A 16,139-nucleotide genomic window follows, 5' to 3' on the forward strand; every position below is an offset into this window, starting at 1 on the left:
TGCTCTGATCTGGCTGAATAAAGTACTACTCTCCCAAATGCACCTGCTGAAGCCCTACTAAAACTGTTACACATGCGTCTCATTTCATTAGAGTATTATATTCACAACATCTCATTCACAATAACTTAAAATACATACAGTCAAACTGAAGCACAGATGTTTCAAGTTCTCAGAGCTGAAGACAATAGCCTGTGTCACATGACCATAACATGTGATTTAACTCACTGTTTACCGATGCATGTGATAAAAGTAGCCTAATTGGAGTCACATTTATTAGGATATCCGTGATGAACCGAACATGTTATTGTAACTACTGAACAATTCCGTCCAGGGCAAAAAACGCGTTCGTTCGTCGTCTTTTCTGAAATGACATTAATAAACGCGCAGAAAACGTGTAGGCAGAACTGCTGTTTCTGTCAGTAACAACGATCGTCCACCCCACCGACGACAGTTCGAACATTAGTGTATCTGACAGTCCATCTGATGGATGGATTCACACGTAACTGTAACTATTACTACTAAATGCATGAGTTTACTGACACTTCATTTAAGTCAATGGTTTCTTTCGTTTACAATCGCTGCGCGCTTACTACTCTCTCTGGCTTTGTGATAAAGTGTCATGACGTGAGTTTAGAATGATAAGGTTCTATCTCCGTTTAGGGCAGTTCAGAGATATTGAGCGTCAAAGTCTTTACATTCCATTATGTTCTGTGAGATGTAACCTTTGTGTTTTATTAATTACTAACAAAAAAATGTCAACATTTTAAAAATAACACCACACAGGCATTAATAAACACCTAATGGATCAGATTATCTAAAAAACTCAATTTTGACAAAAATTGAGATAGAACCTTATAATTCTAACGTCACGATGTGACAAAGTTGTAATAACGGGTTACTTGCCTTGGTTGGGATGGTGTTGCTCCGGGAACATTGCCTCCTCGCCGCTGCCATCTCTCACTCAAATAATTCAACAGATTATCGAGCTCCTTTTTTTCCTCCCTCTGCCTTTGACGATTGTGTTGCCTTGCCTTTCCCCCTCCCTCTTTAATATGTTGTCCCGGAGTTTCACCCCGTTGCTCAGGTTGAGATATATCCACTCTTTGGCTGATAATATAGCTTTAGTGGCAAAGATTTAGGCCCTAAACTTTAAAAAACTGTAGTGCCTACTGCTGGGATTGCTATGCACATGTTCAATGTGATGCTGGTATGTTGGGTAAAGGCTGCTGACGGGGTGTGTGTGTGTGTGTGTGTGTGTGTGTGTGTGTGAGTGGATGAGAGGTCGTGGGAATCGCTGGCTGGTCCGGGCCAGTCCCACGGTGAGCCTGGCTATTATTAGTGACCACTGACCAGTACCATACAGCATCGGAGGGAGAGTGGAGTGAAGGGAGTGAAGGGAAGAGTGTATTATATTGAAGTACTTTTGGAGGTAGGTCCACTGATCAGACCAGCGCTTTGGTGAGGTCTTTTGAATCTGAGGCAGTAAGAGGATTCACACACTCACATCTCTGGCATTAAGTAATGACCACAGAGTGTGTGTGTGTGTGTGTGTGTGTGTGTGTGTGTGTGTGTGTGTGTGTGTGTGTGCAGAATATGTGTGCTAGGTGAGTGGGCACAATGAGTAACATTATCAGAACAAGGTGGTTATGAGCATAGATGACCACTCTGGCTCTGTGTGTGTGTGTGTGTGTGTGTGTGTGTGTGTGTGTGAGAGAGAGAGAGATAGAGTCAAGAGAGTTAATGACCACACATGCAATGTGCGTCTCATTTATTCCATCCATACACTCCGGTAAACAGCCAACAGCTTTACATCAATGTCAGTCTTTCCAATTCCCCTTAAATTAAAATACATAAATACCTGTTTAGGATATAAACAATTGTTGATGTATACATTCATACTCATTGGAATACATGGTCAATGTATCACAGCATGACATAAAAAAAACGAAAAGAAAAAAAAAACATTAAAATCATCAGATTTGAAAATCTCACAAATGTTTTAGCCTACATGGTGAAGTCGAAAGCTCAATCAATTTCAGCATTTGGTTTGTCACACTTATTCCAAGATTGTTTTTTAAGTGCATAAGCGATCAATAAACCATTTCTGCTGGGGATAAAGGGTATGCCACATGCCCAGAGGCATTCAAGCTGTACATTATTTACACTGCATACACAGGAGGTCAACTAGACCAAACAATGTTCACCTCGATGTATTTTTACATTCAAATTTATTTTGCATTTTCTCATTAGCTCAAAAGCAGGTACATAACCCGTTAATTTAGTCCAGCTCAAACCTCCCTATAGGTTCCCATGCTATAACATTAGCCCTTCGAGCCCTGTCGTCACAAAATAAACATGGAACCATAGAAGCGACAAAGAGGCCAGGCAGGAAACCATACCATCACTCTCTCACACTCACTCCAGCATCCCCAAGTCCACCCTTCCAACCTCCTCCAGCCCTGGAACTGTAGAGCAACTAGTACTCTGTCTCCCTCACGAGGACAGAAGCAGAATTACACAGTGCATCTTCTACACTGCTGGTGTCAGCACACTCAACCAGACTCTTCCCTCTGTCCCAGGTCACAATTGTTTTTGCAGCTTTAAAAAAAAAAAAAAACATTAACTTCAAACTAAAAGCAACGCATTAGAGAAGCAACTTGTTCCATTTGCTCGTGGTTAAGCACCGTTTCATAACAACTGAAATAAAAGCTACTTTGATAATAATAATAATAATAATAACAACAACATTAAATCAAATTCCACATCAGTAAAACATGAATAGAGCTATAAGGTGCCTGCAGGTCAGTATTTAATCATTCAGAGAAAAAAAACTCACAATAAATTAAAGAGTCCAGTATGTTACAATATAAAACACTTTCTCTGCTTGACTACTGATGTCACACTGAGAGAAACTTAGGATATGTGCATCTCAGTCATCTAAAGTAGCTTCCTCTCTGTTTCTTTCCCATTGTTTGCACTGAGGTCACAGAACAAAAAAAAAAAAAGTGTAAGCAAATTTCTAGTGTCTATTGCTTTCCCCTACCGTACATTTTTTTTGATTAGTGCTGATGAAGAGATGAGAGAGGAATCCTCTCTGGCCTGCTGGGACGTGGTGTTGGTTGGGTCAGTTAGGAGGGGTCAGTTGGTTGGGTCAGTTAGGAGGACTGTCCTGAAAGTCCTGTCCTGAAAGTAGCAGCATGCTCTTTGCAGCCTGGGAGCCGTTTGACAAAACTGGCCACCTGGTACACAGGGAGACACAACCGTCAATACAAACAGAGAGACACAATCAGCGGAATGTACTGGCATGTGTGTGTGTGTGTCTTACTCTTCGTCTGCGTTCTTCAGCATGAGGATGGAGTTGTAGATCTTGAGGGCTGGGCCTAGTTTGATTGATAGAATCTTCATGTCTGATTGGTTGAGAAGCAGGAACGCCTCACCGTCTATCTGCTGCAGAGATACACAGAGACACAGGGTCAGCTCTGAAACATTGTGCAATGTTTCAGATCCGACTACATTGTAGTAAAAAAAAAAAAGAAAAGAAGCAACTACCCAAACTTTGGTGGCTGAAAAAGAGTTTAAGTGTTTGTGATCTGGTTGTGGTTGACATTTGGGTTACAGTAAATGTAAGCGTTTAAGTTGGGTTTGGGGTTTGTAGTTGTAGTTCTTACCTCTGTCCTGAAAGTAGCAGCATGCTCTTTGCAGCCTGGGAGCCCTTTGACAAAACTGGCCACCTGGTACACAGGGAGACACAACAAACGTCAATACAAACAGAGAGACACAATCAGCGGAATGTACTGGCATGTGTGTGTGTGTGTGTGTGTGTGTGTGTGTGTGTGTGTGTACATATGCCTGTGTCTGACCTCCTCAGCGCTCCAGGTGGACACTCTCTTGGCAGTGAGCCCAAGGACCTCAGGGAGCAGCTGGCAGTGTTTGTCCCAGCACAGCGCCACCCTGTGGGGGGGGGAAGAGGAGACACCTGGGGAGAACACCGACTCATGGAGGGCCTGTTGGAGAGAGAGGAAGTCTGCAGAGAGAGAGGGAGAGCAGACGTCAGGGAGAGATAGACAAAAAAACAAGGATAGGCGGGGAGGGATAGGGTCGAGCAGGCAGAAGGGGGGGGGGGGTGTGTGAGCAGAGGGAGGGAGAAAGAAAGAGATAAACAATTTTGTAGCTCATATCTAAAAGACACAAATATTCACCACATACAGACATTCAGACACAAAGGAGGAGGCCGTCTACCTTTTCCTTCTCTGATCTCCTGTTTGACAATGTGCAGCTTCGGATACTTAGGGACTGGAGCAGACCTGCAGGAATCAACGGCCCATTAACAAAACCACTCTAAACCATCAACCCATGTTGCACAAACATGTGAACACTCCCTGTTTCATTTTCATAGAATGGTAGGACAGCATGCGCACATGTGTGTGTGTATGTCTGAGGATTACCTCTTTGGTCTGGGTCCATTGTTGCTGTGCTCTGTGGCTCCCCCTGGAGGCTCAGTCTGGCTGCTGCTTCCAGAACGCTCGCCCTCGATGCCCAGTGGTCTCCTAGCAACGCAAAACAACTGTGTTATAACCATGAAACTCACACACACACACACACACACACACACACACATCAGCGGCTTTCACATTAAAGTCCAGTATTTTTCTGATCAGGCATCTGACAAAAGGGTATATTTAATAGGGTCTTATTATTATTATTATTATATCATAACACAGCAGTGACGTGGAAATCAGACTAATTTTAAAATATGCCACTATTATCATTATTCTAATGTGCTTCATGTGTTTCTTTGTCAGGATGACGTAAATCAGTGCGGAGGACTTTTTCCATAAAAGGAACCCAAATCCAACCACACCCCAGATGGCTGCAGCACTATATCCCTTTTACTTGAATTGAACAAGCTCTTGCTTTAATTTTATTTTGGAGAGATGTTATGTTGGACTGTAAAACAGAGATTACCAGTTAAGACAGGGCTATGTTTTGTTGTGGAATAATGCCCTGCATACTTTGTTTCTTGTTACATTTGTTTGTTTTTAAGAGAAGATGATTGAATACAAATATTTAAGTATTAATGGGACATGTTTTAGATATTTATTCAGGGTAAAGTAATTGTTATATTAATCGAGCAATAATAATAATAATAATAATCAATAAATTAGTCGTTAGATTAATCTGAAAAAAATTATCATTAGGTGCAGCCCTACCTGGTGGTGGTAATGTTGGTGCTGGAGGTTTGTTGTGAGTGTGGTACAGAAGAAGGTACACTGTCAGACTCACCTGTTCTGTGGAGAGTCGTCAGCAGCGTCAGGTTGCTCTGGCGTGGTGGTGGGGGTCTGTGTCTGCGTGGGTGTGGGAGGGTCAGGGCGGCGCACACCACGGTGATGAGGGCCACTTAGGGTCAGAGGTCGTTCTCCACTCAGCCGGTCGGGTACCAACCCTTCCTTATTCAGATTCATCTCAGAGTATGGACAGCTCACCTGCCTACACACACACACACACACACACACACACACACACAAACATGTAGATATATGCATCAACGCACACTGGTTAAAATCAGGTATGTATTCAATACGTTCTGTTAACAACACTGTGTGTGTGTGTGTGTGTGTGTTTGTGTGTGTGTGTGTTACTAACGTGTAGTGCGTTCCATAACGGGGTCCTCTGATGTGGCCCACCCCATTGCATCCTGGGGTTGGACAGCCCTGCCCTGGGAGGACCAGCGTGTCAGTGGAGCCTGAAACACACGCCAGAGTGTTACCACACACACACACACACACACACACACACACACACACACACACACACAAAATTCAGGACATTTTGCAGGAGGTGTTGAGTGTTTGTCTCACCGTTGGGGTGTTGTAGGGGGTGTCCAGTCTTCTGACACCAGCCCACAGGGTGCAGGTCTGGATTGTCTGTATCCACCCAATAGTCATAATCACTACTCCAGCCATCGAAATGGATCTAGCAGAGAGAGAGAGAGAGGGGGGGACAGAGTGAGAGTGGGCCCCAGCCCACACACACACACACACACACACACACACACCATCATTTGCTAGATCCAACCATTAAAGTGGGTCTAGGTAGAGAGAGAGACACTCCCAGGTGTTTGTTTACCTTTAGTCGTTTGTCCTCCACCTCAGTGATAGTTGTGACACGGATAAGCATGGGATTCCTCTTGTCAACGGCTTCAAGCTTCATCCCCTCCCGGAAACCGTGAGCCGGCCTCTACAAGACACACAGCATAGCATCATCACAGTGTGTGTGTGTGTGTGTGTGTGTGTGTACACGTGTATGCACATTTTATTTGTGAACCTGTGTGCAGCTTTTGAATGAATGAATGAATGAATGAATGGACTTTATTGTCATTGCTATAGTACAGGTACCAAACAACGAAATTTAGGAGGGGTGGCTCCCCTGGTGTTAGGAAAGAAAAAAAAGAAGAAAAAAAAAACTTAAAAAAAAAAACATGAGCATGTCTTACCAGTTTGAAGGCACGTGCAGGGGCAGCCTGTGTTCCTGTCTCCTCCAGGTATTTCTCCCAGGAGAAGCTCTTAGGGTGCTTATACTCTGAGAGACAATACACACAAACACAGGCACACACACACACATATACAACTGTCAACCACAGCAAATAACACACACCTTCAACAACCGTTGCAATACCCATGGAGCTTGCCCAAAAAAATAATCTTATTTATTTTTTATCAATTGGTTCTCGTCATAATGTGTCATTGTCAATACATTTAACTGTGTGTCCATCTCTCTTACCTGCGGGGGTGGTGAGGGTTAGTTCAACCGCTTCGCAATATCCCACAGGGTAGATGTAAGGACTGCTGGCATCACACCTGAACAAACCAACCACATAACTCACTGTGAAACACATAACTTTGAGTATTCCAACTCTGAAAACACCCCTCACATATTGGAGAGAACTGAGTAACCCATTATCATAGTAATATTACCATTACCTGTGTTTCTATCACACACACATAAGCATATAAACATGTTAGCTGTCTCTAACCAGAAGTCGTATGTATCGTCCCAGTTGTCGAAATGAATCAGCAATCTGTTGTCAACAGCAGCGGCGATGGTTGCTACGCAGATCAGAGATGGGTTCTTCTTATCAACCGCCTCCAGCTTCATCCCAGCACGGAACCCTGAAGGAGTTACCGACTACACACACACACACACACACACACAGACACACAACAATAACAGAATGTAACACTCTGACGGAGTAACCATCCCATTCACACACTAACTGCTCCTCTATTCGGTTGTTAAGTCGTGACGTGTTTCCGGGTCCAAAGTTGGCTGAGGCGCTGTCTTCGAAATGCCGCAATAATAATAATAATTAATTATATTTATATAGCGCTTTTCCGAGGCTCAAATACCCTGACAATATGGGGAAAACGGGAAAGTGCTGTGTCCCTTGTTGTATGAATAGATCCGAGTCTAAACAACGATTAAACTTCATTCTACCGCTGTAGTACACTGGAAATTGCAAAACGTCACGTTTGACGTCAGACTTAACAACCGGATACTGTATACACAGAGGTAAGGCTCACCGTGTTGAGGCTCTTGAAGAGGTGTTTGGGAGCCAGCTGACCCCTGCAGTTCTTCACATACATGCTCCAGTTAAACTCCCCGTCCTTACAACCTAAAACACACATATACACAATTACAGGAACTGATTCAGACTGGAACACTGGTGTGTGTGTGTGTGTGTGTGTGTGTGTGTGTGTGTGTGTGTGTGTGTGTGTGTGTGTGTGTGCACACACTTACCTTTTGGCAGCAGCAGCTTGTGTCCCATCTTCTCACACCAGCCAGCCGGCTTCACGTCCCACGAGTCAGCGTTCACCCAGAAGTCATAGCACTCAGGGTAGCCGTCAAAGTGGAGTCTTAACCTATAGCCCTGGATCTGAGGGTGAGAGAAAGGGAGGAGGGCAGATAGAGAAGCAGCCAGGTAAGAGAGGAAGGAACGGAAGACAACAGGTTAGAAGCTATGGTAAGAGAACATAATAATGTTATGGTCGACATCAAACCTCAACGAACACACTCTATCCTGTATATTACGTACCTCTGCAACAGTGAGCACACAGAAGAGGGAGGGGTGGCAGGGGTCCAGGCCCTCCAGCTTCATACCCACCTTAAAGGCATTCCTGCTCTGTGGTATCGACTGGTGCTACAGGACAAACACACGCAAAAAAATACACCTTTATGTATGTGTAGGGAGACAGAGAAAGTGTGTGTGTGTGTGTGTGTGCTTAAGGAATTTTACTCAGGGTGTGCGTCTCACCTCCTTGAACAGTTTGGCGGGGGCAGCTATAGCTTTCTCCTCCTCGAGATAGGCAGGCCAGCTCCACGCTCGTTTCTTACTGGGTGGGGCGGTCACTGGAGGCGGAGGAAAACCAGGATCAACAGAGGACCCCATATGGAACCTGCCCAGTTCCATTTTGTGTTCCGTTTGGCTCTAGTCACTAGCCCCTAGCCACTGACCCTGGAGTGGTGTGAACACTGGAGTGGTTTAAATTTGAACTTAAACACTAGAACATGCACAGACTAACAAGGGACGTGGCGTATTTGATCCACCCATCTAGTCTCCTATCCTCTGTGAGGCAGTATGATGACATACCAAGCCTGGCTAGCTTTGCAGCTCTTCTCCCCTTGCCAGCCTTGGTCTTCTCCTGTGTGGAGAGAGGAGATGGACTTCAGGTAGATAATGATGTCATTGGATTTGTGATGTGCCCAGTATTTTCACAATAGTATGAACGTTTCTGGTTTCTAAATCATTTTGTTTTCTTAAGCCCAATGCACACGGCATGTGATTTTGTCGCACCGCCGAATTCGATTCCATTGTTTTGAATGCATCTGAATGAGACAATGCACACGGCGTGCGATGCGATATTGTCGCACGACAACATTCGATTCTCCATTCACATTCATTCATTCATTGGTGTGAATTGAGAGTCGAATGTTGTCGTGCGACAAAATCGCACGCCGTGTGCATTGGCCTTTACATTACAATTAAAAACATTGTTTCATGTACCTTTTAAACAGGTACCATGTGCAACTGAGCGATTTCATTCTGGCTGGCCAGCAGTAATTAAATAAGTAATTAAAGAGTAACATGGGACAACTTAAACAGTGGTCCTACACATTGGCTGGTTCTATAGATTAATTGATTAGCTGAATCAAATGTGCTAGTGCTGGGCTTGAAATAAAGCTTGTACAACCTGTAGCTTGCCAGAGCTAAAATGGGAGCTGTTGTGAAGTGTTGCCTCCTTTTCTTCTTCCTTACCTCTTCCTCCTCCTGGTTGTCCCCCTCTTCATCACCAGAGTCCATGTAGATCTTTCTCTTCTTCCGCACTCGTTTCCCCAGCCGCTCCCCTTCTCCCCCCTCTTTGTCCCTCTGCTCCCCTGGAGACGACCTGCAGGTACACAAAGCACATAGTGTGAGTGTGAATGTGTGTGTATGTGTGAGAGAGAGAGAGAGAGAGAGAGAGAGAGAGAGAGAGAGAGAGAGAGTGAGAGAGCATGACTATACCTGCCACTAGAGGGCCGGGCACAGGCAATGCTGCAGAATTTGCCCTGGAGGAAACTCTCCTGAGGGCCTGAGCCACCACAGGACCTGCAGGTAGCCGTCTTCACACTGGGGCCCCCCTCCGTGCTGGAGCCCACCTCAAAGCTGGGGCCCACCTCCACGCTGGGCCCCTCCGTAGTGGGGCCTTCTTCCAGAGACAGGAGCACAAGGCCCTGGGCTGGGGGACAGAGCAGAGGCAGGGGTGTGAAACTGAAGCTTCTTTTTGGTTGTTGTAAGTATTCTATAGAATGCTTACATAGAATGCAGAGGGAACTCTGCATTGCTGCCAGTTTTATTTTTTTCTCACAGACAGGTAATGTTAGTTATGTTTTCTGACACATTTATTAACCCAGTTCTATGTCCAATGCAGCAGTCCCAATATACTACTTGTTATGAATATATTTGGTGAACAAATAAATCCATAAAAATGTTGCTTCATGTGACATTGGAGTGAACAAGGATTAATTTCAACGCAACTCTTTCCTTGCGACTTTTCCCTCCCATCCTTACCTTGAACCTAGTGACGTTTTCAAACAAGGTCGCAGGGTAAGAAATAAACTTGAAGCATGTTGAAGTTATTTGTCCAGCCCAGTATGTATAACATTTGCTACCATACACAGTGATCATAGACAGTCATAACTCATCATAACCACTATCATAACCACTATTTAAGCTCTGTAGAGTTGCTTTACCCGCAGATATAGGAGGCTGCAGCTGATTGGCTGATGAGGAGGCTGAGACGATCTCTGATTGGGCCTCTGGTGGAGGGGTGGGGCTGTGTGACTGTGCAGGGTCAGAGGTCTTGGTGTTCAGCCCCTCCTCTTTCCCTTTGACTGCTGGTTCTGTGACTATCTCCAGAGTTCCAAACTCGGTCATACGAAACTGAGACAAACACACAGAGTCAGTCTCAAACATTGCTATTTATGTGCACGCACACATGCACACACACGAACACACGCACACATCATACCTTGATGTCACTCCCAGGCAGCGTGGCGATGCCATCCTGCCAGTCCAGGGCACTCATCATATCAAACTCTGCCCCCTTGGAGGGGCCATCACTGGGAGGGGTGTCTGTCATGTCTCCTTGCTCCTCTCTCCACCTGCACTGGCAGAAATCACAATGACATCAAAGCCTGTTGCCCAGAGCTACCACATCCGACAAGCAATTACGTCCATAAATATAGTTATGGCTTAGGCTAGAACAGACATGATTGTTGTGTAGAATAAAGCTAAGTGTCAGCTCTAGACATTGCATTTCTATGTTCACATCAACTAGGCCCCATCAACTAGGCCCCGGCATAAATATAGACCACACTCTTCACACCAATGAAATGGCAGGGGAAACACTGTGACACGACACAGACTGACCTCATCAGCCTGACTCTTATAAGTAATTGTGTTATCAAAAAAATAAAGGAGAAACAACCCACTCCTCATAAAAATTAAAATGACGTTATTGTTAATGGCATGGTCAATGGGAACGGTATGGCCCAGGGATTAAATAGCCTAATAATGTTCATTTGAACCACATAGTAATCTATAAACTATCAAAAATGAGATCATATGACAGATGCACAAAGGTCAGAAATGCATTGGGCGTCCTGGAAAGAGAAACTGAAAGAATTAGGATGTCCCCAAAGTTGTCCTCAGACTAGGACCTTAAAATCCCCCCAGCGCGTTCAAAATCAAGTCTGACCAAGAACCGCATCACCGCTAGGGGGCGACTCTAGGCTGGCTGTTGTGGAATACACCATGCACTTGAATTTCAGACTTAACAGTCAATATTACGGTTTTTCAGGCTAAATGTTAAGAAATAGACGCACAAACAGCCCCGCGAGGATTAACCTCTATCTTATCTGTTGACAAACAACGGGGGGAAACGTGTCAAATATAAGTAAATTACACAAGTTCAGCTTTTCCTTGTTTTAACCGTATCTTAGAAAATCGGTTGTTTGCACTAACGCGGACAAAAGAGAGAGTAGAATATTGAATCATTTTTCATAAAACAACGTGTTCCGTAGCGAACGGTCCAAGTTACGGGTGTTTTTGATCGAACTAAAGATCACGATATAACGTTTTTCTCTCTCGACGCTTGTTCAATACTCTCTATTTTGATTCAGCTCACGACCCGTTTGATTGTTTAAAAAAAACACGTGCAAAGTAAACAAGTGTGTGGTCTGTTTGACAGGTGTCCGTTGACGTTTCTAAGGTTTAAACCTCCAATTTATTCCGACTATAAATAAAGTGTATTATAAGAGCGCCCATGATTAGCATTCGTCTTGTACAAAATGGCGGAGCATCGGAAGAGGCCACCAACACGTTAAAACTATGTACATTACACAAGTTGTTTATTAAAACAAATAACATAGAGTCGCCATCGGTCATATAAAATAAAATAAACACCACAGGAATTCCACATTGAGTGTTTTCCCTCACCATGGCCATTTTCTTTACTTTCCCCTTGTCACGGAATGTCAGCTAGCCTGCCATAAAGCTAGCTCAATGCTAGCAGATCTACCACAGTCACATTCAGATGGATAGCCAGACGGCTAGCCACTGTAACTAGCTCTGTGGGCTGGATGTAGCCAGCTAAGGGCATTTAATCTGCATTAAATAAGTTTCCAGGTTTGGAACATTATAACAATGCCTCCGGGACAGACTTCACAATAGTTGGCCTAAATAAATAAGTAATTGCCCGAGCACTGCGTTATTTGTTGCATGGCTAAAAATATAGAATTGCTGGCTTTTTAATTTCTTCATTAGAAACTTGACTCCCCGATTTAACTGTACCGTTTCAAATCACGGTGCAAATAATAAGACCCGGTGCAAACCGTAGAACGGACGGTGGACTACCGATTTCCGTTGTTGTTAAGGTAATTTAATGAAAAACGACCACTATATGGTTAGAAAATTCATGGAACTCACCTCGTTTCTGCGTTAACTCTTATTTAGAGCTGGATATCGGATGCTGTGCGCATGCGCATCATGTACGCTTGTCTGCCAACTTCGGGTCTCAGAAAACTTCAGTAGCTCAACTATTGATGGTTGATAGGTGGAGCGCGGTACGCCCAGTTCGTGCGGAATAATCAGTTATTGTTTAATAACAATTATTCATGTTTATTATTTAGGTTGTGATCTGTTCATCTTTCTCTCTGGCGCTTTTCAGAAGCCAGCAATGATGTTGTAGTGTAGGGAGACCTAGTGCGCCGGATTTCTTTTGTGTTGGAAATGACAGGCGGCATACCGTGACGTTAGAATTATAAGGTTCTATCTCCATTTTGGTCAAAATTGAGTTTTTTTACATAATCTGATCCATTAGGTGTTTATTAATGCCTGTGTGGTGTTATTTTTTAAAATGTTGACATTTTTTAGTTAGTAATTCATAAAATACAAAGGTTCCATCTCACAAAACATAATGAAATGTAAAAACTTTGACGCTCAATATCTCTGAACTACCCTAAACGGAGATAGAACCTTATCATTCTAAACGGAGATAGAACCTTATCATTCTAAGCTCACGATATTTTGCTCTGTGCTCTCACGTCACAGCAGGTTAGGCGGTTTATAGAATAAAAAGATGACAGTAATATAATAATAGGCAACACCAAGAATACGACCAAAGCAACGACAGGAATTTATTAAATCTGATAACAATGAAATTCAAGCACTCAATGTAGTCAACGTTAGTCATTAGTCAGCCTGTTGCCATCAGAGGAAAACACTTTCCATCATTTGGACTGATATTCTGTCTTGAATGTTTTTGCAAAACGTAGCCTTAAGTCATGACAATAAATATTAAGTGATCGATCCATCTACTTTGCAATATCAGAGCAGTAGAATTTACATGACAATTCCCCTTTTGTTCAGCCCTATAGCCAGGTCCTAAAACTTTAGAATCTGTCAATCCATTCAGATTTCATTTCAATTCGGTTGTCCAGCAAGAGTCACATAACACAAGAAACATGACATTATGTGTAATTAGATCCACCTATAATGTGCCTACACTAGCAAAAATGGCTGTTGATGTCCCCACTCATTAACGTTTCACTGTCAAATTCTCTCATTACTGTATGTATGTAGAGTCAAACACAATCACATTTGTAGTGTTTAACAGTAAAATCCTGTCCTGGAAAATCGATCAATCTAATGTAGCCTATTTGTATAGGCTAGTGCTTTTATACAAAAAATGTTTGTCTCAAAGTGTTTTACAACAAGAAAAATACAAAACAATACAAAGAATAAATACAATACAAACAATATTAACTAAACCTGAACCATAGATTCCCCCCAAAAGCAAGGCAAGAAAAAACTCACCAGAGGTTGGCACAGAGGAAACTGTGGCATGAGTTGAGCTTTTCACCATCCATCCATGATGATCCTAACCTATTCTGCACAATGTTCAGCTGTTCCTTAGATTAACTGGTCCCATTCCCATCATGGCCTGGTGTGGGCCTATATTATAGCCTTACATCGCATGACATATAATAATAATAATAATATAATAATAATAAGAGCATTACTGTATGTATCCTTTAATCTCGCCGCGGTTCCTATCATTTCCGCTAGATGGCGGTAGAAGTCCGGTTTCTGGTGGATTATTCCCAGTTACATTTGAGTAGCTTTATTATAAGCCCAGGCTGTGATATTGGTAACAGAACGTCAGATGCTGCATACTATGAGATGGCATTCAAAGGCAAAGTGGCCGACACGAGGGTAAGGAGGACCGTTTATAGTCGAACCATACACTATATGCCAGTTTAGTGTGAACCAGTCAGCCTACTCGCTTCTGCTTGAAATGCTAAATCCTCATTGTCGGTATTTGCCTAATACTATTTACTAAGTGTGTTTGTTTGAGGAGAACATATTAATAATACTATTATTACCCGTGTGTCTATTCATTAGCTCGTATTATTACATTAGCGAATGCAAATTCTAAGCAACAGATATGTTACTCTCTCTGCATAGCGTTTGTGCGCTCCTCCCTTATCGCACATCCCCCACAGAGCGCAGGGCTGGAGTTTGAGCCAGGGGACCACTGCTTATGGCATGGGCTGAATCAATGGCCATCGTTTAAATTGCTTGTGCTATTTTCGATTTACTACAATTCTATAATGGGAGACTTTATTTGGTGCTATTGTGGTGTTATTGTCTAATCTCTCCCTCCTCTCTCCCTCCCTGTTTGCATCCAGACCGTGTTCCTGCACCTGCTTCTCTGTCTGATCATATTCTACTCTCTCTATTACATGATCGGGAGTGTGTGTTTCGGCGCATTCAGGTGCGAGGCTTCACATTCCCCCTCTCTCTGTATCACTGTCACTGTCTGTCTGCACCTTCACTTATTGACCTTGCTGTCACGGTCTGAGGTGTCCTCCCGCGGCCTCCCTTTACCTGGCGTTTACCTACGAATGTTGTGAAGAATGAATGAATGAATGAATGGTCTTTATTGTCATTGATATAGTACAGGTACCATACAACGAAATTTGGGAGGGGGGGCTCCCCTGGTGCTAGGAAAGAAAACTAAAAACAAGAAGGGAAAAGAGCTGGTTTACATAAATAAAGGCTATGTACACTATCCACTATACTATACTATACAAATAAAACACTGTGCTGTACTCTATGCTATGCTATACCTATTCTAACATTTCCTATCTCTGAACCTTATGTACCCGAGGGTTGTCATATTGCACATAGTGTTATTGCACATTCATTTAAAGTGTCGCAGTTTGCAGGTTTGAAATGTTCACAGTTGTGTTTCAGAAGACTGGACGACTAGGCCTATATATAGTGTGTACATCTTTTGTACTCTAATGGCGCACATTTGTAATTGATCGTTTTTGTTGGTTACTATCTATGTTTATTTGCAGGTTGGATCACTTTGATGGATTGATTCCATTTGATTTTAAGACTGAGCCTACAGAATCTAACTCCAAATACCTGGGTGAGCAGTGAGCACATAAGACATAAGACTTAACACACACACAGACATGGGATGAACAATGGGCCAGCTTTCTTTGACTCTAGAGCTGTGTTTATTGAATAGCCTGCCTACCTACACATTTTACTGATGTTCTGCCTTATTCTGTGTGTGTGTGTGTGTGTGTGTGTGTGTGTGTGTGTGTGTGTGTGTGCATGCGCGCTCGCGCACATTTATGTGTATCACAGTAAACCTACTGTCCATGGAGCTCACCTACTTCTGCAGTGGTTTGCTGTTCGCCGCGGTGGTGAGGAGATGGGTCTGGGACTATGCCCTCACTGTCACCCTATTGCACGTACTGCTCACCAGCTTGGGTGAGACACACACACACACAATTTGAGTATTCCCATCTATAGCCTAGCATCCAAGGCCGGCCTGTATGACATGACCACAGGAGAGGAGGTCGAATGATATCGCTCCGATCACCATCTTTCAGTATGGTGAACCACACTACACCTGTACACCTGGTTTACTCAGACGTGTGTATGGGTAGTAGCGTATGCAGGGCCGGTCCTAGGCATTTAGGTGCCCTAGGCGAGAGTATGATTTGATGCCCCCCCCCTCCCC

At 43.5% G+C, this 16,139-nt stretch overlaps 2 protein-coding genes across 2 annotated transcripts in view; one reads left to right on the forward strand and one right to left on the reverse strand.

Moving 5' to 3' along the window:
* Positions 1-3,321: 3,321 nt before the first annotated feature.
* Positions 3,322-12,576, reverse strand: l3mbtl1b (L3MBTL histone methyl-lysine binding protein 1b; the record flags this gene model as incomplete). Its single annotated transcript, XM_080540309.1, is given in 24 exon segments — positions 3,322-3,447; positions 3,669-3,731; positions 3,861-4,024; positions 4,240-4,304; positions 4,446-4,547; positions 5,284-5,483; positions 5,640-5,743; positions 5,859-5,973; positions 6,127-6,237; positions 6,494-6,577; positions 6,755-6,857; positions 7,034-7,185; positions 7,581-7,672; positions 7,798-7,933; positions 8,093-8,197; positions 8,312-8,406; positions 8,648-8,699; positions 9,314-9,443; positions 9,560-9,773; positions 10,288-10,477; positions 10,566-10,691; positions 10,694-10,703; positions 12,524-12,546; positions 12,550-12,576. Coding segments are annotated over 24 exon segments (2,589 nt in total).
* Positions 12,577-14,278: 1,702 nt separating this feature from the next.
* Positions 14,279-16,139, forward strand: part of LOC308166333 (putative transmembrane protein 244) — a gene marked incomplete at both ends in the record, with an annotated part of 2,580 nt that continues 719 nt past the window's right edge. Inside the window, 4 exons of the mRNA XM_080540601.1 lie at positions 14,279-14,311; positions 14,788-14,873; positions 15,463-15,536; positions 15,761-15,886. Coding sequence (XP_080396727.1) covers positions 14,279-14,311; positions 14,788-14,873; positions 15,463-15,536; positions 15,761-15,886 — 319 coding nt within the window. The remainder of the gene's footprint in view (positions 14,312-14,787; positions 14,874-15,462; positions 15,537-15,760; positions 15,887-16,139) is intronic.

Source organism: Nansenia antarctica (assembly GCF_963989245.1).
Source record: "Nansenia antarctica genome assembly, chromosome: 10".
Classification (NCBI taxonomy): Eukaryota; Metazoa; Chordata; class Actinopteri; order Argentiniformes; family Microstomatidae; genus Nansenia; species Nansenia antarctica.